Source organism: Vombatus ursinus, unplaced genomic scaffold (genome assembly GCF_900497805.2).
Source record: "Vombatus ursinus unplaced genomic scaffold, bare-nosed wombat genome assembly UNPS02014830.1, whole genome shotgun sequence".
NCBI classification, from domain to species: domain Eukaryota; kingdom Metazoa; phylum Chordata; class Mammalia; order Diprotodontia; family Vombatidae; genus Vombatus; species Vombatus ursinus.
The window spans coordinates 44,763,743-44,788,344 of NW_020954608.1; the positions used below are offsets into that span (position 1 = coordinate 44,763,743).

Here is a 24,602-nt window from a genome sequence, read left to right on the forward strand (position 1 = left end):
TTTCTCTGATAAAAGCCTCAATTCTCAAATATATAGGGAACTGAGTCAAGTTTATAAAAATAAAAGCTATTCCCCAATTGATAAATGACCAAAGAATACAAATAGGTGGTTTTCAGAAGAAGAAATCAAAATTATCTGTAGTCATATTAACAAATGTTCTAAATCACTGATGATTAGAGAAAAACAAACTAATAAAACACTGAGGTATCACTTCAAACCTATCAGAAATGATAAATTCTGGAGAGTATAACAGCAAATAGGTACATTAATGAACTGTTGGTGGAGTTGTGAACTGGTCCAGCTATTCTGTAGAACAATATAGAACTATTCACAAAGGGGTATAAAACTGTGCATGCCATTTGATACAGCAATACCACTGCAGGTCTATATAAAAAAGAGATCAAAGAAAAAGAAAATTGCCTATGTGTACAAAAAATATTTATAACAGATTTTTTTGGGGGTGGCAAAGAATTGGAAATTGAGGGGATACACATCAGCTGGGGAATGGCTGAACAAGTTGTGACATATGATTGTGATGGAGTACTATTGTGCTATAAGAAATTATTAGGAGGGTGGTTTCAGAAAAACATAGCAAGATTTATATGAACTGATGCAAAGTGAAATGAGAACTAGGAAATCATTGTGTCTAGTAACAACAATATTATAATGATAATCAACTGTGAAAGACTTGTCTGCTGTGATCCATACAATGACCCAAGACAATTCCAAAGGACTCCTGATGAAAAATGATATTCACCTCCAGAAGGAGAACTGATGTTCTGAGTGCAAATTTAAGTATACTTTTCTTGCTTTATTTCATTCTAGTAATATGGCTAATATGGAAATATGTTTCACATAATTTCACATGTATCACTCATATCATATTGTCTGGCATCTCATTATGTAAAGAGTGGGAAGGAGAGGGAGAATTTGGAACTCAAAATTTAAAAAGAAAAGAATGTTTAAAATAAATAAATATTTTTTAAAATTAAAAATAGGATCTTTGTCCTAGAGAGCAGTTTGTTAACATTAAAAGTATTGAACAAATTACACAGATGCGAACAAACCTACTCCATTGCTATCCTATTTTGGTCTTAACTTTTCTGTCTTTAGTGCTTGTTATAGATTTTTGTACTAATGTACTAACTCAGTGGACTAGTTATTTCACTCCAGGTCATACTCTGAACAATGGACATTTTTCATCCACTTATTTTTTTCCAATATGACTGTTAAGCTATTTTTTTCTTGAGTAATTATAGATAAAGTTCTGAGCTATTCAGAAGCTTGGTTAGCACAATGTCATTGAAAACAGGATCATTTGATATACTTTGTCTTCTGTAAGCGGTCCCTCTGGACCTTGTGCAGTATATCCTTCTTGACTGTGATAAACCTCTTGAGAATACTCTTCTGTGTTTGACTCCTTTGATGTTAATGATTGGAGGGTTATGGAACAGAATTTTCCTTGTTTCTAAATTTATCAAAGAAATCCATATGATCTTAAAATAAGCATAAGAAATTTCTTATTGGAAGTTATTTAAGTTTAAAATTATAAAGTTATAAACTTTAAAGTTGAATCATTCACATTCATCCTTAAATAGATTTTTGTAGGGTCATAATCCATAAATTCAATAGTATTTTGCATTCTCCACATTTTTCAGTCAGTTGTATTATTATAAAGGTATGGACAGCTGTAGGGATCATTTACAAAAGCCTGCCCATTACCATTTCCTATTTTCATTAATATATCCTCATAATATACATAGATCATTTTCATAAAGACTTTATAAAGATCAGAAGTTAGATACATGTGCAAGCAGTTATTGATGTTCTTTTGATCTGCCTTTTAGAGAATTTCAGTCTGTGAATTTTTTTTCCATTTCTTTTTTCGTCACCCTAACACATCATGTAAAATGGTCCCATTTTCTGCAAGAAAACTTTTCTTGCCTTCTTTAATCAGTACCTTTTCTTTGAGATGACTCCCAATTTTTCTCTGTGTGTGTATAATATATACATGTATATGTTTATATATGTGTGTGTGTGTGTGTATAGCAGATACCTTATTTGTATCTTTTGCCCCAATTAGACTGTGAGCTCCTTGAGAGTAGTCAATATATATGTACATATATAAACATACACATACATATGTACACATATACATACATACATATACACATGTACACACACACACATATTTGCCTTTCTTTATGTCCCTAGTACTTAATAAATGCAAGTTGACTGATTCTAAATGCTTTCAAGATCACATTGCCTTTGGTATAGAACAGATTTGTTTTATATGAACTTGGTCTGTTCCAGCTGCTTTACCCAATTTCATCTTTTTAAGTGACATTTCTACTTCATAGCACAGCAGAGACTAAAAGGTACAAACCTGGCTTTTTCCTGTCACTAATAATGAAAAAAATGATATAAATATGATGACAAATTCTTTCTCTGTGATGCTTATTTGTTATTTTCCTGCCAGTTTTGTCTATGAATACATCAAAATGATGTGGCATAGTTGTATCTCATGCCAAGCTTTAGATAGGCTTGTTTTGGCTTCTACTGCTTTTCACTCTTTTATGAGGTGATATTGCTTATAATCTTTTGCCATTCTTCAAAATAATGTTTTACAAATTGGTGTGTGTTTTAATCTTTTGTTGCCCTTGGATTCCACATCCTTCTACTTGGCAATAAGATCAGGTATTTGTTGGCAAAAAGTGGTTTCTGAGTGCCTTTGCACTTCTTGATGGGTGGACTGCTATTTACTGATTGACCTTACACAGGAAATAGAGGTGATCAATGTCAACATCTATACTTTTTCCAATTTTCTTTTTGGCATGGACAGTTATTTAAATACATCAGGTTGAAACTGTGGCAATGGTTTATATTATGTTCACACTTTTAGGCTTTGTAATAATTTGATGAGGACTTTGACCTCTTTTTCACCAATTGAGGATGGTATCAGCTGTTTCTGATGTGACTTTAGGCTAGGGTTTTTTTGGAGGTCCTAGAAAGAGCAGGCATCACAGGAAGGCCTTCATCCCCCTACCTTTCTGAGAATATGTTCTTTCCCCCTTCCAGATGTTTGTTGACTCCACCTTCCCATCATTACTTGCCACAGAACACCCTCTCCACTATAAACCTTGGGTCCATTCCTTCCCTCCCCAATGGTCATGAATTAAGTCCCTTTAAGTGCACTACTATCCATTAATGAAGCACAGGGCTGCTAGCAGTATTTAAATATGTAGGGAGACAGAAACTACAACCAGACCTCTGACATCTCTGTTGCCACAACAACCTTTATCACACCAAATCTTATCATTTGCCTTGCTGCTATATACTCCAAACCTGGCTGACTTGATGAAGCATCCTAAAGATGTCTGAGTCTTGCCAACAGTTTGTCATAACAGCCTAAGTATAACCAGGCTTTTCAACCTGCTCTCCAGTAGAAACTTCCTATATATGCTTTCTCCTCCAATTAGAATGTGAGTGTAGGGGCTGGCTTATGTTGTTTCCCTAGAACTGAGCACAGCATTTGGCTATAGTAAATGCTTAATAAATGTTTTTTTCATTGATTCATGACACATAAGAAGCAAGTTGTTTCTTGTCTTGTTAAGATAGAATTAACTTTATTTTTGTGATATTCTACATGCAACATATTCAGAAACTTCCACTTCTCTCTTGAAAGAAAGTAATGATATAGAGATATGAGACATCTTCAAAGTTTTGGACTCTCATTTCTCATACCTATGCCATATTTTCCAACATACCTTTTGCCAACATCCTTTCTGACTATTCAATACTGGGCTTGATTCAGGTCAGTCCCTCAGAAGTTTTGATTAGATATAAGAGAAAAAAATGAAGTGCTCATAGGTCATTCAACAGCAAATAAAAGATTTACTAAATTATTACAAGAGAAGGATATTCAATAAAGATAGGAATAGAGGACACCTCACATTGAATCAGATCATCAAAGGTCCCTTGCTTGAATTGTCCATGGTTTTCCAATAGCCAAGCATTAAAGAGTACCTGGAATTCCTTGTGACTATTTTGAATTCAGCTGAAGTTCTCTGAAGTAATTGATTCTTGGAAATGGTCTTAATACCTTTTAAGTAAAAACTAGTCTTAGTTGAATGGGGTCAAGGATTAGAATATTGTTCCTACCACAAAAAGAAGATAATTACACTGAAATATAAAAACCCTGAAATTTCAAAGAAAATAAAATATTAAATATTAAAAAAACAAAAAATTCCCAGACCCAAATTTAAGAATTGGAAAAAGGTTCTTTCAAACTTACATGCTAAAATGACCTTTAAGAATGTGAAGCAGACTTATAGATCTCCTTAAAAATAAAAATATATAGAAAAGAATTTCTTATGAATATTTATTTAATTTCTTGTTATTGGATGGCAAAACATGAAGCTAAAGAAAATATGTGATACAAATAAAACTGAAAATGATGAGGCTTGACTTTCATTTTTCAGTAGAAATGGTGGGGCCTAAATGGTGTGTCCAGTGAAATATATTACGTGATTAGCTAACAGACAGATTAAAACACAATTGTGCTCAAAGATATGCCAGCTTGTTCATGTTTCACTTTTCTCAAAAATTTTCTGGTCCAATGAAAAGAAAAATGGATTTTGGCACGCTTTGTGTCCTTTGTCTGGTCTTAAAATGAATACAGCTCCTTTTACATGAATTGAGTAAAGCCTGAGATTCTAAAGAATTATATTCTCTTATCTTATTAAACAATTAGGAATAATAGCAGCCTCCTTGAATGCTTCTGTAGCCATCCACATCACTGAATCAAAGAATGAGAAAGGACTTCAAGAGATCATCTGGTCCAATCTTCTCCTTCTAGTGCACAGTAATAGTAAAATACTATTTCCATTTAGATAAGGTCACTGAGACTCCGACTGCCCCAAACCATAGAACAAATAAGTGCAAGAAACTATAGTCCAAGTCTACTGGCTCCTGGTACAATGCCTATTCATTTTTGTTTTATGCTTTTACACATTTATATTGCTCTTCAGGATTCACATGTATCATAAGCTAATTTTTATTTTAATTCTGATTTCAACTTAAAGTTTTTTTTAAAAGGACAGTTTTTAGTCTGCCTTCTCCTTAGACACTTTAACACAGTCCTAAGGCAGGGAGTACAAAGTCTAGGTCATATTTATCCAGACAGAGATTCCAGATTGCCAGGGAAACATTTATCTTGCTATGTCAGTTTGATAAATTTGGTCCAGAGATTACTAAGCAAAGGGGTAACTAGGGCAATGTCACCTCAAATGCTACCCCTCCCCTTCAATTCTTTAAACACCTCAGATATGCATAGGTTCAACTGATTTGTTGTTTTGTAAAGTGATTTGTGATTTCCTGCCAGCTTTGACAAAGTTGTAGTTCACAGACTAAAAGAATGTTCTCTAGTGCTATTCTAATATGGAGTATTTTCTCAAGTCAATTAGTAATTGCAGTCATCTTATCACTGCTAATTTTTAGTAGTTGCCAGCTCATGTCCTTAGAGAAATGTTACTAGTTCTTATAACATTTTTTAAAATGTCTATTACTGTGCTTGGAGTTGGTGTATTAACTAAACTTAAACAAATAGGCAGACTTCAAGTCTCCAGAAAGTTGCCTCCTAGGACTAAAATTAAAACAAATATTGTGCCAGATGGAATAACTTTGCTCCTCTGTCTGTTGGTTGTGCTATTTGTCTGAATATTTCAAACATTTTAACAAACTTTGATCCTGACAACACCATGAAAAGAAATAGTATTTTGATTTTGTAGGAAAAGAGACCAAGATACAGATGAATGAATTCACCTGTCCAAAATAAAAAAAAATTATAAGCACTATACAAATGTGTTTTGCTATTTTTGTTATGAAAAGTACCCTGACTTTGTTTCAGTATTTCATTATAAGTATTTACTTTAGAAAGTATGAGGAATGCTATATTTAAACCTACTAGTTCTTAAATGAATATATATTATATATGCTGTTCTTCAAAGATAGGAAGGATTCTATCAAGTGATGACAGCAAAGATAGCTAGGTTGCCCAGTGCAACCACTGGGTGGCCCCCAGTGGGAGCACCAGAAATAGGAGTCAAATCCAGACATTTAATATCTTTGTGACCCTGAGCAAGTCATTTAATCTTAACATCTGTCAACTTCTTTTTCCTCGTATGTAAAATAGGGATGATAAGAGCACCTACCTCTCAGGGCTGTTATGAGGATAAAATGAGACAATATTTGTCAAGCATTTTGTAAGCCTTAAAGCGCTACATCAATACTAATTATGAAAATAACAGATGAGGACTAATACTACAGAATGAGCTAATAAATCTAGAAAATCAGAATCACTAGAAACCAGGTTTTAAAAAGAAAACTGTACAAAAAAACTTCACAAATAAGACACATTTTGAGATGGCTTAAGTACGGACAGACATCTTGGGGTAGTTAGTAGAAACCTCAAAGCCAGGAAGATTTCTGTTTAAGCTCTTCCTCTGACACATATTGAAAATATGACCACAGGCAAGTCATTTAACTTCCTAGCACTCCAGATGACACTCAGATTATAAATTGCTGAGAAAGTGCCAACCTGCATTGGTAGAATAAATTTCTTACTGGGACTTCCCCACCCCACCCTGAATCAATGAAATCATAGGTCTAGTTGCTTATCCCTATCCCTAAAAGTGTGTTCTGCTTGAAGTTGGAAGGATGGGCTATATGACCTGTTAAGTGCCCTTTTGAAGTCTTTTGATACAAAAGTATGCTACATATAAATGTAGAGATGAAGATTTATATTGGCAATGTGGCATGCTGGTTAAAGTGCTGGCCTCAAAGTTAGGAAGATCAAGGTTCAAGACCTGCCTTGGGCAAATACTGGCAATGTGACCTGGGGACAAACACTTAACTTTTCAGTGTCCAAGCAGCTCTCAAAGACTAAAATTTTCAGAGAAGGTTCCAACCTGCTTTGTAAGAGGGAGTTTCTTCATTTGGGAGTTACTTATACCAATAAAATCACAAGCTCAATCTCTAACTTTATTCTATGTTTATGCCAATTTAAAATAAGCTTTGTGAAAAAGTACAGCCAACAAAATATAATCTTTGTATGACTCAAAACATCCTGTAGGAAAATATATAAAATGAAAATATTTTAAAGAATGCAACTAGAGGAAGAGTAAATTCCAATTCCATTGAGTAATGCAGCCCTTAATTCCTTATTTATGAAAGCATGAGAAAATGTGTGTCATGACACAAGTAATTTTGGACAATCAAAAGAAGATAAACAATTCTGGAGGGAAATTATTTAAGTGACTCCATCTGTTTTTTTGCTGTAAAAACTTTCTCAGTCCAAGTTTAATTGAACAAGAAAGAAACCAGAAGTTCTGATAAAAAAAAAAGTGTTTCTGTTATATTTTCACAGGAAAATGGCTTGGTTAGCCCTCAGGCTCTTCCAAAAAAATTTTTTAATTAAAAGAAAAATTAAATAAAATTACAAATCAAAATATTAATTTGTTTCTTAAGGTTTATAAAAATCATCTCACAATTCAGCATTTTAATAAGGAAAAGTAAGCTTAACTTTCAGAAGTGGAGATAGTTGTAAGCTTTGTCAATAGGTGGGACCAATTTATAAGAGTTCAGGAAATGACTACTGCATATGAGATAAATATGATTTAGAGAAGTTTAAAAAGTTCTATGACTTAATGGTAGGCCAATATATTCAGTGATTTGCATGCAAGGAGAGCAAAATTGAAATGAAAATACATGTTCAAAAGAATAATTTCTATGGTTTAATCAAAGGGTTCTTGCTGTTCTTGGTTCATTCCACTTATATTTGTGGCTAGCTAACAAGTATTGCAAGCTCCTTGAAGGGTGAGGTAGTCAAAACATTTATTGCAGGTTGGTTGAGCCAGCAGTCAAGTTATTTAATTGCTTTGTACAAATAACAGATTCAGTACCTTCCCACTCTGGAACCTTTCCCTTTATCTAGTAGTGTTTTTATTCTTGACTTTAAGCCAATTTTCTATCTCTGGTTAGTTTTTCCTTACTTTAGTCATTAGCCTATCTCTTTTTCAGGTCTACTTGCTTTTGTATTCATTCCAACACTATATATAACTTTCTTCTTATCTATTCCTTTTTCCTGTATGTTTATTTAGCTATGTCCAACTCTACTCAAACATGGGACCATGAAAGCTAAACCAAGGATACAGGTAAGTCTTTGGTTGGCCTTTCTTCAAAACTTCAGCTTATAAGTCCCTACTCTTGTTTTTTTCCTTTTAATACAACAAGCCAGAAGAAATATTAATTCAAAGAAGAGAGATTTAATTAAGTGAAACATCTACATAAAACAAGGAAAAAAACTTCCTATACCCATAAAGGTATACTCTCCCAAAGGTTTACATACAATTTGTAGGAGAAGAAACATTTTAATTGAGATAACTCATGAGTCTAGGGTTGTATCCCATTTGGAATATGCTGCTATGCATTCAGACAGGCATATTTCCTTGCTAATTCTCTATAAAGGATTTTTTTGTAGGGAGGAAGTAAGTGACATTGTATTACATGAGCAAAGGTTAAGGATTGTCTGGCAATAAACAAAACACACAAGTAAACAAAAAAAATATTAGGGCCTCAGCATAGTGATAAAGTCCTAACTTGGTCCAATTTTTAAATGTATTTCATCTAAGAAATTCAGTTGATTTTGTTATTGTTGTTGTTGTTGTTTTAGGCAATTGGAGTTAAGTGACTTGCCCAGGATCACACAGCTAGTAAGTGTCAAGTGTTTGGTCTGAGGCCAGATTTGAACTCAGGTCCTCTTACTTCAGGGCCAGTGCTCTATCCACTGCAAAACCTAGCTGCCCCTCTCAGTTCATTTTTAAAAAGGGAAAGGGACCCCAGTTTTTCCCAGGAAGAATTTCAGAAGGGAGAGAGGAGTCAAGAGGAAAGGTGTTGAGGACAAAAGATCCTCTACATGAGTCTTTAGAGACAGATGAAAAAAAGTCTGACTAGTATTGATTTCCCTAGGAAGGAAACTCCAGAGTTTGGAAGTATGCAGAAAGATAAGCTGTTGTTTTTGTTTTTTTGTTTGTTTGTTTTTTTAATTTTTAAGTGACTGAATCATAGGCTTTCAGAGTTGGAAGGAGTCTTGCAAGCCATCTACTTAAAACTATAGCAGAAAAACAATTCTCTCTATAATATTATGGACAAATTGAAACTGCTAGATAAAATGCTAAATTTAAAGATCGAGTAATATGCCAAGAACCATAATGCATTTTGTGGGATAAGGTTCTTGTAACATTTTGAAGATGGCAACTCATACGAAAGCAGTCAATAAAATAGGAAGTTTATTAGTAGTCTTTATAATTATTAGAGTTACTGAGTGAGGATTCTCCAGGTAATTATTTAATATTCCAGTTTTATTACTTCCTAAGTTACAGGCCAAATGATGACAAAAAATAAAATTTTAAAAACTTAACGATTAAGAATTTCAAACTATTAAAAAACATATTGAAAGAATGCTCCAAATACCTAATAAGAGAAATGCACATCAAAACAACCCTTAAGTTTTACCTTATACCCCCAAATTCAACAAAGATGATAAAAGATGGGAATAGTCCATGTTGAGGGAGTTGGTAGAAAATAGGCACATTAATACATTGTTGGTGTAGCTATGAATCAGTTCCATCATTTTGGAAAGCAATTTGGAATTATGTCAAAAAAAAATGTCTAAAATGTTCATATCCCTTTGGTCCAGAGATTCCTTTACTAGTCTAGTCACTGATAAGAAGAAAATCCCCATATACACCAAAACATTTATAGCAAAACTTTTAGCAGTAACAAAAAACTAGAAACAAATAGATGCTCACTGCCTGAGGAATAGCCAAACAAATATTGTTACATAACTGTAATGGAATATTCCTATCAAAATGTGATGAATAGTGGAGCATGGAAAGGCCATGTAAACTGATAAAATAATGCAGAGAGGTAGAGCCAAGAAAACAAAATTCACAATACTGTAACAATAGAAATTACATAAAAACAACAACCATAAAACAATCAGAAGTGAATGTTTCAAAATTTCAGAGAACAAGCATTAGCACTAAAGAAGAGATATGAGAAGACAATCCTCCCCCAACTCCTTTGCAGAGGTAGAATGTCTATGGATACAAAATATTGCATATATTTTCAGATTTTCTAATATATTGATTAGTTTTGCTGATGTTTTTCTTTTACTTTTTTGTTACATATTATATTGAATGGCTCTCTGGAGGAAGTAGGCAGGGATACTGAGAGAAATATTGGCTATGTAGGGAAGAAAACAATAAAAATGTATTTTAAAAATTTAGTGATTATCATCATTTGCCAATTAACATGCCCAGTAGAGAGATTCTGCTGGGTGCCAATCTGTGTCTTAATAATCAAGCTCATGCTATGTCAATACATATTCTTTCCCCTGATCTCTTAAATTAAACTATTATGTCATGGTTACTAAATCTTTGCTTAGGACTGAAATATACAAAATAAAGAAAAGGGAATATTTGTCATTCTTTGGCAAAGCTTGGCAAAGGCATTTTTCATGAGGAAAAATAATTTTTGTGTTAACCAGTAGAAATTTAATGATGTTTACTTTTGTTTTTTAGGATTATAAAATCTAAAGTTATAAAGGACCTTAGACATCACTAAATGCAATTCCTTCATTTTAAAGATAATGTGTTTAGGGCTCAGAAAATAAAAAATATGCTTGTCCAAGGTCACACAGACATGAAGGAGTAGAACAGAAATTCAAACCCAAGTCATCTGATTCCAAATCTACTATTCTTTGTATTATCATGCAGTTGCCTCTTACCTGAAAGGGTTGTTTTTGTTTTTGTTTTGTTTTTACCCCCCTTTTTTGTTGTTGGTTGGCTATTTTTTTGATTCCTTCTTCTTGGGAAGAACAGGAATTATTCTTCTTGAGAAGAATAGGTTGAGAGCCTCAGAGGAAAAGATGCTGGGTCTCATTAACAGGTGAGTTCTGCTGCATTAGCTCTCTGAATTAGAAAATATATGCCTTCAATAAAGTTTTGTCCCATCTTAGGAGTGGTGTACCTAAAAGGTAGGTTTGTAGGATGAGGCTAAGGAGTGTGGGATTAGGAATACATGGCTAAATACATAGTTTAGTACCAAGTGGTAGGCTACCAAGAAGGGAGAACAAAAGGGGGTGAAAAAGGTGAAGGAGGGGAACTGATGCATTCATATGCACAGTACCTAGAACAGAATAGGAGGTTAAAGATAGTTGATTCAATAAAAATAATAAACATTTATTAAGACCTACTGTGCTAAATGCTGAGGACATAAAATAAGGCAAAAGACAATCCCTGCCACCACAAAAAGAGCTGCTATAAATATTTTTATACATGTGGGTCCTTTTCGCATTTTCTTGATCTCTTTGGTATATAGATCTAGAAGAGGTATTGCTGGGTCAAAGGGTATGTACAATTTTATAGCTGTTTGGGCATAGTTCCAAATAGTCCTCCAAAATGGTTGGATCATTTCACAACTCCACCAACAATGTATTAGTGTTCCAATTTTCTCACATCTTCTCCAACACTTATCATTGTCCTGTTTTGTCATGTTAGTCAATCTGATAGGAGTGATGTGGTACTTCAGAGTTGTTTTGATTTGCATTTCTCTAATCAATAGTGATTTAGAACATTTTTTCATATGACTGTAGATAGCTTTAGTTTCTTCCTCTGAAAATTGGCTGTTCATATCCTTTGATCATTTATCAATTGGGGAATAACTTATATTCTTATAAATTTGACTCAGTTCTTCATATATTTTAGAAATGAAGCCTGTATCAGAGATGCTGGTTGTAAAAATTCTTTCCCAATTTTCTGCTCCCCTCCTAATCTTGGATGCATTGGTTTTATTTGTGCAAAAACTTTTCAATTTAATGTAATAAATATTATCAATTTTGCATTTCGTAACATTCTTGTTTGGTCATAAATTCTTCCCTTCTCCATAGATCTGATAGGTAAACTATTCCTTTCTCTTCTACTTTGCTTATACTATCAGTCTTGTTATCTAAATCATGTACCTATTTTGACTTTATCTTGGTATAGGGTGTAAGATATTGGTCTATGCAACATTTACATGCATCTTGATGGCCAAGAATTGGAAACTGAGGGGATGCCCATCAATTGGGGAATGACTGAACAAGTTGTGGTATATGAATGTAATGGAATACGATTGTGCTATAAGAAATGATGAGCAGGCAGACTTAAAAAAAACCTGGAAAGATTTACATGAACTGATGCAGAGTGAAATGAGAAGAACCAGAAAAATATTGTACACAGTAACAGTCACATTGCGGGATGACTGACTTTGATAGACCTGGCTCTTCACAGCAATGCAAGAATCTAAGACAACTGCAAAAGACTCATGATGGAAATTGCTATCCACACCCAGAGAAAGAACTATGGAGTCTGAATGCAGATGGAAGCATACTATTTGCTCTCCTTTTCCTTTGTTGTTTTGTTTTATTGCTTCATTCTCATAGTTCCTTCCATTAGTTCTAATTGTTCTTCACATCATGACTAATGGAAAAATATGCTTAAAATGAATACATATTTTAGAGCCAGTATCAGATTGTATGCCATCTTGTATGGCATCACAGTAATGCCTCTGTGATTTTGGTCGAGAGTAGTATATCAGAATACCTGGTCTCAAATTCTGCCTCCAAAGTAATCTGATCCCTCTGAATTTCAGTTTTTTTCAACTACATAAATGAGAGATGGGACTAGAAAATTTAAAACTCAAAATCTTACAGAAGTAGATGTTGAAAACTAAAAATAAATTTATTAATTATAAAAAAAGGCAGTCCCTGCCCTTAAGGAGCTTACAATCTAATGGAATTGAGGACCCAACTTGATTTTTATTTTATGTTACAGGCAGAAATTTTTTAGGCCATAAGTGAAACTTAAGAAATGCTATTTGTTGACTGAAAATTAAAATTTTTTGTAGTTTTATTTTTAATTATCCCTTATTTTCTTTCTTTCCCATCCCCCAATGAAAAAAATAAACCCTTTTTTTTGTAGTGATAATTGCAAATTAACAGAGCTCCAGTGATTATGTTGTGCAGGGTTACTTGGAAAGTATTTTCTCATATGGGGCAAAAAGGCCAATTAGGGTGGCCTGTCTCTTTTAATCTGCCTCTAGTTTAATGTATATTGGACTACTCCCAGGAAGCCTAAGCCTTACAAGTATAACTTTATATGAAAGAAGTAATTAATAATTAAGTGCTATGTACTACTAGTTGCACCGAAATGCATACTGTATGCAAATGTGGTGTTTTATGAAACCCACTATGCTAACTGCAGAACTTAGGGAAGAATTATAATGTTTATTAATATACATTATAAGCATTTGCTCTCCCCTTGAAAGTATTTTCTTGAAATGGACAGAGAAAAGATCCCAGAGGTGAGAAATAATTCCCAAGCTCTACTTTCTACAACCTTGTTGTCCATTTAAAGGTCCTGAGATTAAAGAAACTCCCCTCTACCCGTCCTGCTAAGGGCAGGGTTAACTTATCTTCCAGAGAAGGAAGGGATATCAGAGAAGATCTAGTCCCATCTCTCATTTATGTAGTTGAAAAAAACTGAAGTTCAGAGGGATCAGATTACTTTGGAGGCAGAATTTGAGACTAGGTTTTCTGATATACTACTCTTGGCCAAAATCACAGAGGCATTACTGTGAACAATAACAAGTTTCTTGTTTTCTCTGTAATGTAAGCAAGTTATAATGAGAAAGGAAAATATTTTTCCCTTAAAAGATACATAACGTTTAGAAGTGGTTTGGATATGTAGGCATTTCCTTGAATACATATGGGTACATTACTAGTAATTGGTATCATTCATCTAAAGCAGACCCACCCAACTTGGCAGTAGATAGGGGCCAAAATCAAAATTGACTAAATTTCTTCAGGCTGCAGATAGGTTTTTAGCAGCTTGCTTTCCAAGTAAAGATAACTAGACACAGACTGACAATGGTTGGTTGCCACAGGTCACATGACAAACAGGAAAGACTGCACAGTGGCAATCTTCTGGTGGACCGCAAGTGGCCTGCACACAGCATGTTGTGTAGGCCTGATCTAAAGAATGTTTTTTCAATTAAAAAAAAAAAAAAGACAAACTGGCCTCAGCAGATCATCTGTACACCACATCCTTTGTGTTAGACGATGATGTTAATCAAGGTAGTCTTTAACTTGAACACTGACTGTCATTTGCCTCCTGAATATTAGAACAAGAGATCTTGTAAAGCTCATTCCAAATAAACAAAACAGCATCACCAAGTGAGGAATTTTAAATGACTAGTTGTGATATATTGGGATGATGTGACTTTTTCCTCCTAACAGACAAATCAGAACCCAGAACACCATGTCAGGATTTTTTGGTCAACTCTGAAAATGTGTCTGTACTTTGTGGGACAATGATCTTTTCTCATGATTTGCTACGTATGACTTTTAAGTGACAGCTGTATGAAAACTTATTCAACTGAGACCATACTGATCAATGATTTGCTTACCTGGTCGACTTTGCTTTTTAGAATTCACATGATTAGCTGCAGACACAGTATAGGAAGTAGAGAAGGACCTGCTTTTGGTCATGGTCCAAGAATCAGGACTAACAGCACTGTTTTAAAAAAAAGAATATAAAAAGAGACATCATTAAATACTTTTTGATGCAGACTTCCTTTTGGAATTAGACTATGATTCACCCAATGGACTGGCTTATAAGTAAGTCTGGATACAAGTTGCTGACAGAAACATTTTGCATCAGCACCCTCATATACAAATGTTTGCAAGTTCAACTTCTATTTTAGGAACCAGAGTACAGTCGTAAAAACACATGTGCATTGAATTTTTTAAGCAGGAAAGATATTTAATGGATAAATATTTTCTCTGAAGATTAGGAAATTTTAAAATCTCTCTTTCCATCATCTCAATAATCATATCCTTCAAAGAATACCAGAAAGAAATACATTTGAAAAGGATAACACTGTCTTGTCATAGAACAGCTTGTCACTGACCAATTCATATTAGTTCTCAATTTCCAAATACCTTTTGGTCATCTTTGTTAAACTGACTTCTGATGGGACTTTTTTTTTAACATTGTAAAATACTCAATACTTTATTAAAATATTGTGCTTACTAGTTTATTCAAAATAGTACATATAATGATTTGAAAATTTATGAATTGCAGGAGATAATCTCTAATCTATCCTTTAAATTTTCAGGGGTATTATTCAATTTTAAGCTATGTACTTATTTTCCTCTGAAAAAAAGTAACATTATTAGTAATAGTGGTACAGTTTTGGTAAAACTAAAAAGAACCAACAGTACAAGACAGAAACATATATAACACCTAATGAAAGTATCAAAAACAGTTATAGAATGAGATAATAGTATAAATGTTGAGCTGGAAGGTATTTTAAAGAGTAGGTAGTCCAATTCTCTCATCTTACAAGTGAGAACTAAAGTTTAGTGACTTCCTCAAGATGATACAGAGAGTAAATGGCAGAGCCAGGATTTAAACTCAGGTGCTTTGACCCGACCAAATCTAGGCTCCTTTCCACTGTGTCATCCTATCAGAGAAACATCTAGAGTTGGTGTTGTTTAACTTGTCTTCTGTAAGTCTAGTATTAGGCTTTTTGCTTATGCTTGGAATTTGGGTATCAAACAGAATCAGAAACTCTTTTGAAATGAGGATAACTATTCCAAATATGTCCTTACAACATTCTCTTTTGTCATTTCATTTTTTTCTATCACTTGGCTAAAATTTATTGCGAGGAAAGTCCATCTAATTTATAGTTGAGCAGATCTTGTTCTCTTCATAAATCTAGGTATGCCTTATAGATAACCTTAGATGTTAGTTTTGACCATAGCTTTTGCTGCTATGAGAGGACCACAGTTTTGTTAACAGAATTCTTTTGAATTTCAGAAACACAAATGATAGAGGTAAATTCTAAAACCTAAAATGACTTCTCCCCCTTCAAATTTACATAATTCAAGGTATTTAAAATGTGGGTTTGCTTTTAAAAAATTGGCTCTGGAGTAAGAGCAACAAAAAAAAGCACATTTATAAAATATCTTATCTGAAATGAGAGCATAGCAGAAAAAGTGATGGACCTGAAATCAAATCCCAACCATGACACTTGGTGTGTGACTAAGGGTACACCACTTGACCTTTCTGAGTTACAGCTGCCTCACCTGTAAAATAGAGATAATAATGAATATATACTTAACAGGGTTGTTGTGAAGATCAAACATGATGATCTATATAAAGTGTTTTGCAATCCTTAAAGTACTATTTAGATATCAGCCATTGATTGAAATTGTTTTTTATTGTTATTTTTGCCACTCTTATATTTGATAGACTAATGTTTTCAGGAAACATTAAAGTTTAGACATACAATGCCGTCTCTTTACTCCCCAGGGACTATTTTTTCTAGGTTATAAATTATCTATGACCTTAGATTCTCTTTCTTTTGGCAAATTCATCTGTCAGAAGTTCCCTACTGAATTTACGCTTCTTGAGGGGAGGGACTATTTCTTACTTATTTTTGTGTCTCCAGGGTATAACACACTGTCTGTTACATAGTAGCCAATTAATAAGTATTTGATCAAAGCTTCAAAAGGGGATAGTTGTGGGAAAAGGTGAAGAAACAAATCAAATTTGGTAGGGGAAGAGATTGAAGATTAAAGAGACTGAATAAAATTAGGTTTAGAGGCTATTTTCCTAATACTAAAAATATTTAACAGGTAACTATAAAGTATTTTAATTAATAGTAACAATTTCACCATGTGTTTATGTACAGTCTATCTTTAAAGAGTTTAATTTTTTCTCCAAAAAATGTTTTATCTTTGCTTCATTACTATGAGATAGAGATTTGTCAAAGGGACAGAAGGGGGCAGTGTAGCATATGGAAAAGACCCCAAATTCTGAGTCACTGGACCTGTATTCATAAAGCAATTCACTGCTCTGCTGCTTATTCTTGGACCTTGGACAAATCACTAGAAACTTTTTTTTTAAGTTTAAACTTTTTTTTTTGGTTTCCTCATCTGGAAAATGAAAAGGTTTGCACTAGATTTCCTATGATGTCCTTTCCAAATCTAAATCTATAATCCTATATAATATAGAGATAGAAACTGCACCTGTAATTTTATTGGTTTAAAGAATGCTTTAATTAAGGAAATTCTCCCTATCCATGCAAGTCAGCCCACTTTCTGCTACTTATAGTCTTAGAGAGTTTCCTAAAGTATTTAGACATTTGCCCAGGCTGACACATTCAGTGTCTATCAGAAACAGAATCCAAGCCTTATTTTATCTACTACATGATGCTGGCCTTTCTATATGATGGCAAAATGGCATAGCCAAATGAGGAAGCAATATATATGCACACACATGAATAAGTACTATCTACCCTGCCCCTGACATTAAAAAGAAACTTTCAAATTTTTCTGGCACTCTAATATTTAATATTCTTAGAAGAAAAGTAAAAGTAGTGAATCACATTCCATTTCTTGTCTCTTTTAGAACATTAGCAAATGAATATTTCTAGATAAGGCCCTTGCAAGAAAGATTTATGTAGTACCATGAAATTCTCTTCCTTTCCCAGACTGACACCTTAAATCTAAACTTGCTTTACTTTTTGTGAGGTACCTAAAAGCCCAGGAGACTTGCTGGCCACTTACAAATAATAAAGGCAGGAATGTGAGCTAGAGCTTGGAGGACAGTTGTTGTGACCTTATCAATTAGCTTTTGCTCTGGCTCAAATTTATTTTCAAGACAAATCATAAAGGATCCAGGAAATTTCTAATCTTAAGGAGATAATGGTAGCCCCCTTAGCTGGGTATGGAGATAAATAGTTTAAAACTAAAATGCAGTTAGATTACTCTTTTCAGGGAGAGAGAGGCCTTTTAGTGACCAAAATCTAGTGGACCAAAGTTGAAGGTAGCCATCAGGTAATAATAACTAACATTTATATAGTGTTTACTATGTGCCAAGCATGATGCTAACTACTTTTCAATTATTATCTCATTTGGGCCTCACAAGAACCCTGGGAGGTAGGTGTTGTTATTATCTCCACTTTACAGATATGTAAATAAAGGCAAACAAAGGTTAAGTGACTTGTCCAGGTCCCACAGGTAATAGGTATCTGAAGCCAGATTTGAACTCAGGTCTTCCTGAATCTAGGCCCATGTTCTATCTACTACACCACCTAGGTAGACCTGAAGACTCCACCTGAAGCCCAAAATCTAGTAAAAGAGAAAAAATCTTTTAAGATGATCAGCAGAGCAATGCTTTGCAGAAGCTATTCATGGGAGGCCCATGAGAAGGGAAGGTGTAGCAGAAGTGTGAAGATGTTAGAGAAGACATGAGAGTTGTATGACCAATAATGTGAAATACCCCCTCCATATATATGCCTTGGCTACACACTTTCTGTGTTTCCCTTCCATGAATTTCTCCTGGTCATGTGTTTCTTACATGTGTGGGCTTTCAGAAGTACTCTCTAGATGTGAGAATAATCCAGGTTCATGGATATATTATGTTATCACTTTTCTTAATATGTGTTAATGCACTAAAAAGTCTTTACTTGAACCAATTGTACCCATTGGTCGATTCATAAAATTAAAACATATTAGTAGGGGCTAAAGAATTTATTATGTTTGTTTTTTAATGGACAAAGGTCTACAGAATATCTTGATCATTAGGAACTTAAGAAGCTGATATTAGAAGAGCAAGGTGTACTATGTATAATGAAAATGTTTCTGAGAATATTAGCTATAATTATCCAGCAGTTCTATTTACATAAGAGCATAAAGGGAAAAGATACACTTAAATTTTCAAGTTAAATATTAAAGACTTGGTATTTCAACCTTCAGGAAACATATCACTACAATCAAGCCCTCTCTACAGGTCCTTTTGAATCTATTCCCTTCTGTCTTCTTCAGTAGCCTTCTTTCCACAATTGTCCCTACTTTCCCTCTAATCTTCCACTTCTCACTATCTACTGGTTCTTTCCATACTGACTATAAACACACCCAAGTCTCCTCCCATCCTTGAAATTTTTTTTTATAAAAGTCACTAGATATTATCATTCCTTCTAGTTAGCCTTTTTTGGGGGGGGGGGAGAATATTTTGTCCCTTTCTCAGCCCAGTTCCTTGAAAAAGCCATCTCTGCTTGGTGCCTCAATATTTTTACTCAAAACAAAGAATCATCAAAACTGAAGATGATTTGTATGAAATTTTGAAAATTTGCCCAGGGTTCCACATTATGAACTTCCTACCAGACATTTTAACCCAGATTTTTGAAAGTTATCTCAAAATAGAGTCCATTATCTTTCTACCTCCCACCCACTGCCTGAACCTACCCTTCTTCTAATTTCCGCTGTTATTGTTTAAGTCACCATCATTCTTTCATTCACCAAGGTTCACAACTTCAGGGTAGTCCTCTGCTCCTCAACCCTGCTCACCTCAAGATGGAAGAATAGGTCAGAAAACTTTTGGCTCTTCAAATTTCCGCCACAAAAAATGACAGAACATCACTTTGGAGCAGCAGAAATAAACATGGGGCAAAGCAGATGCCCTTCCATGACAATTTGAGAAGACCTCAAGAAAGACCCAACCTCCAGGGACAAAGGTTGGATCTGAGTGAAGTGCAAACATGTCCAGAATCAACAAACAACAAGCCCTGGGGCAACTGGGTTGAGAAACAGCTTCAGCCTTAAGAAACTTTCATTTTGCAGACAGTGTGGGGGTCTCATAGCAGAGTAGGAGAAGATTGAAGGATCTTCCACTGTTGATAGATGCCAGGCACAGCTCTGCTGACCAGATGTGGCCCAAGCTGTGGCTATGGGGAGAAGGATCTAGCACACAGTGAGCACAGTGGCAAGGGGCAGGGACCCTGTTGGTTGTGGGCACTTGCAGGAGAGAAGAGTTCCAGGTTTCAGTTCCTTGGCAGAGAGGACAATTGTAGTTTGCAGCCATCAGAGGGACTGTAGGGAGCTAGATCATTTGTGGGACAGTTTGGCTGGGGGCCCTAGCAGTGGCTTAGGAACAGAGAAAAGAGCCCACAGTTGGGCCCTGAGACAGACCTCAGAAAATAACAGTAAGAAGGACCTGAGACTTGGGGCATCATTGCCCATGCCTTGGGATTACAACTTGATCACATTAATAGCTGCTAAAAAAAATTAAAAAAGATTAATAAATAAATAAATAAATAAAAATGAACAAGTAAAGGAGAAAGAACCTGACCATAGATAATAACAATGAGGATAGAGAAGATCTATGTTCATATTCAGAAGAAGATAATGGAATTAAAAAAATTATTTCTTTTTCAGTGAGAAATGTCAAATGGTTCTGAGCTCCAAGAGAGTTCTTAGAAGAACTCAAAAAGGACTTTAAAAATCAGATGAGAGATTGGTGAAAAATTAGGAAAAAAAATAAGAGCAATCCAAGAAAATCAAGAAAATTATGTAAATAAAGTCAACCAACTTGAAATCAAAAACTTAAGGAAGAAAATAACTCCTTGAAAACTAGAATTGGGCAGCTGGAAGCTAATGATGTTCTAAGACACTAAGAAATCATAAAACAAAATCAAAAGAATGAAAAAATAGAAGAGAAAGTAAAACATCTCATCAGAAAAAAACTGATCTGGAGAACAGATAGAGGAGAAATAATATAAGAATAGTCAGACTAACTGAAAAATACAAAATTGCCCTGAAGTTCTAGAACAAGAAGGCACATTGGAAAAAATCCACCAATTACCACCTTAAAGAGATCCCAGGAGGAAAATTTAGGGGAATATCATAGCCACGTTTCAAAGCTCCCAGATTAAATAGCAAATATTGGAAGCAACAAGAAAAAATAATTTAAATATCATGGAGCTACAATGAGGATTATACAAAACCTAACAGCTACTATGCTGAGGGACCATAGGTCTTGGAATACTAAATTCTGTAGAGCAAAAGAGTTGGGGTTATGACCAAGGGTTACTTAACCAGAAAAATTAAGCATAATCCTGAATGTAAAAAAAATGGATATGTAATGAACTGAAAGACTTTCAGGTTTTTGTGACAAAAACCCCAGAACTTAAAGGAAAATTCAACATAAAATCCAGGAGAAATATAAAGTAAACACCAAAGACCAATTATAAGGGTTTCAATAAGGTTAAACTGCTTATCTTGTATGTGAAAATATTATCAGTTCTTGTATGACTGTCATTTATATTTGGGTAGTTTGAAAGAAAGACTTAGGCTGAGCTGAATATAATGGGGTGATTCTTAAAAAAACTGTGTAGGGAGAGATAAAAAGGAGTAATTATCTCATAGAAATGAGGCATAAAGGGAAAAACTGACAAGGAAAAAGGTAGTGGGGGGCAGTAGTTCTGGAACCTTACTCTCATCAGAAATGGGATAAAGAGGGAAATGTATGTGTGTATGTATATGTATAAAAGTCTCCAAAATTCAGAAAGAAATAAGAGGGCAAGGGGATAGGTTGGGGGGGAGAGGATAAGGGAGGGACTTTTGGAGGAGTGGGTAGGTTAAGGAATAGGAGGGCAAATAGTAGGTAGAAGTTAAACAGAGGAGAGAGGAGAGATAAGGTAAATAGGGTGAGAAGGACAGTGAAGAAAAATAAGAAGCAGGAAAATACACAAGTAATTATAACTTAGAATGTGAATGGGATGTATTTACCCATAAAATAGAAAAGGAGAGCAGATAAAAATTTGTGTTTAACAATATGTTGCTTTCAGGAAACATAAAAATGAGAGATAAACAGAAAGATAAAATAAAGGGCAGGAACAGAATTTATTATGTAAAAAAAGCAGGTATAGTAATCGTGATCTCAGACAAAGTTAAAGAATATTTAATCAAAAGTGAAAAATAGAGAAATTACACTGTCAGCAATATTAACATAGCTTTAGATCGTTTAAAACACCTAGGCAGCCTAAAATACCTCAGCACATACCTGCTAAAACAGACACAGAAACTATATGAACTTAAATATAGAACACTTTTTATACAAATAAACTCAGTCTTAATTTTAAAATGACAATTTTACCTAACTAATCTATTTTTTCAATGTCATCCTAATTAAATTACTAAAAATCATTTTACCATGTTAGAAAAAATAATAATAAAGTTCATTTGGAAGAGCAAAAGATCAGGAGGGGCAGAGCCAAGACAGCAGAGTGAAAGCAGTGACTTGCTTGAGCTCTCCCTGAAAGCTCTCTAAATACCTGTAAAAAATGACACTAAACAAATTCTAGAACAGTAGAACTCACAAAAAGACAGAGTGAAACAAATTTCTAGCCCAAGACAACCTGGATGGTTGATTGGAAAGGTCTATTGCCCCAGGCTGGGAGAGGAATGAAGTTCAGCACAGGTTCACAGGCAAAGACCAGGCCTCAGGGAACCTGAAGCATGCCTCAGAAAACTGAATCATGGGCAGCTGTGGCAGTTTCCTGACTTCTTAACCCACAAACACTAAAGACAACTTAGAAGGTCAGTAGGAAAAGTCTGTGACCAAGATGAGAAAGAAGCTTGGTCCCAGCCCCAGTCCCAGCACAGCCTTGGGGCACCAGCTGCTTCTGGAGCTCTCAGCCCACAGACGGAGTGGGAATTGGGAGGCTGATCAGAGGGGCATGCAGGGATCTCTTTGCTGGTGCTGAGGCAGAATTCTCTTGCTTTGCCCTTGCTTGGATCTGGGTTGCAATTCTGGGTGGCGGTCCTGGGTCAAGGGGGAGTGCTGGCATGGTGGAACTTGTAGTGATGGTGGAGAGGGAATCCTCCTCACAGTTCCAAGGCAGAAAACAGTGCTTGTGGTCACTCATAGACCACAGCCCAGGCCAGGAAAGGAATAAACACCTCATTCTTCATCATACCACCTTGAAAGAACTGAAAATTGACAGGTCCCTAGAAGTATCTCTGAAAACAGCTGCACAAAACCCCTGAAGCTTGGGACAGTACATTCTCCACACTGGAAGCAAACCCCCTACCTTAACAAAGAGTTTAAAACTAAATTGGCTGGGAATGTGAGCAAACTATGCAAAAAAGAAAAGTCAGATCATAGAATCTTTGGTGACAAAAAAGATTAAAACATATGACCAGAAGAAGACAACAAAGTCAAAGCACATCCAAAGCCTCCAAGAAAAAATATGAGTCAGTCCCAGGCCATGGAAGAGCTCAAAAAGAATTTTGAGAAGCAAGTAAGTGAAGTAGAGGAAAAACTGGGAAGAGAAATGAGAGGGATGCAAGAATTGCAAAAGATCAGGAACTTCAAAGAAATCAGAAAAAATATGTAAAGGAAGTAGATTCAGCAGTATCTAACTTTAGATTTTGTCATAAGGGAGAGCATTGTTGAAGTATAAAAAGGACAATTTTGATTATTTTAAAATAAAATTTTCTGGTATAAATAAAACCTATGTAGCCAAGAATAGAAGGAATGTAGAAAATTGGGGGAAAACTTTCATAGACAATCTCTCAGATAGGATGTGATTGACTTGGAATACTGCTGTAGTATAGGAAATGATGAGCTGGTTGATTAAGAAAAACATGGAAAGACTTGAACCTATGAAGGAAGATGATATCCAACCCCAGAGAAACAGATGGCAAGTGGAAATAAGCACAGTATAGTTCTTTCTCTGCGTGTGTGTGTGTTTATGCTTAAGAAAACCAACAAGGAAGCAAAGAAAAGCTGGGCAGCTTTGAAAACAATATGTAGTATTTATTATATAGGTTTTCTTGAAATGGAAATTTATTATTTTATATTGAATCTTCTCCTGTAGTCTGCTGTATACATGGTAAAGTTTTTTATTTTCTTTTCTCATTTTGTATTTAAGTTTAAAGTTGAAAAAAAGTTATTAAAAAAATTCAAAGCCAAGTTTAAAAACGAACTTCTTCTTCATCTTCTTCTTTTTTTTTTGAGGCAATCAGGATTAAGTGACTTGCCCAGGGTCATACATCGAGTAATTGTCTAAATTTAAACTCAGGTCCTCCAGGACTGGCACTCTCTCCAAGGCCCTGCCTAACTGCCCTTTAACTACTTCCTTCTACAAGAAGCCTTTCCTGACTCCACTCCCTCTCATATCTCAGTTGATAGTACCCTCCCCTCCCCAAACTACTTGTTATTCATTTTCTATATGCCCTTCATATATTTACATATTTAAGCATTGTCTTCCATGTAAGACTATAATCTTCTTGAGGGAAGATTGCATCACTTTGGTCTCTGTATCTCTAAGACTTAGCAGAGTGCTGGGCACATAGTTGTTGCTTGAAAAATGCTTGCTGGACTGACTGAGATAGATTAGGGGCCCATTAGTAATGCAGTCTTGGAAAGTGGCCTGAGATATGGAGAAGTTAAAAGCCTTGCCTACAGTCAGAGGGACACAATGGGCCAGATGGCAGACTCAAATCTGGGTCTCTCTGCCTCCAAGGCTGGCTCTCTATCAATTACACTGCACTTCCTTTCAATACAAAAGGCATTGCTCCATTTTCAAAATGTAAAAAAAAAAAAATGTTCAAAGAGAAAGAAAAGGAAAAACCAAAGCTAGGTTTC

General features: G+C 34.9%; 1 protein-coding gene across 1 annotated transcript in view; it reads right to left on the reverse strand.

Annotated features, from left to right (window-relative positions):
• Positions 1-24,602, reverse strand: part of PDE3A (phosphodiesterase 3A) — a 373,613-nt gene that overhangs the window by 82,894 nt on the left and 266,117 nt on the right. Inside the window, exon 5 of the mRNA XM_027838672.1 lies at positions 14,569-14,675. Within this exon, the coding sequence (XP_027694473.1) occupies positions 14,569-14,675 (107 nt within the window). The remainder of the gene's footprint in view (positions 1-14,568; positions 14,676-24,602) is intronic.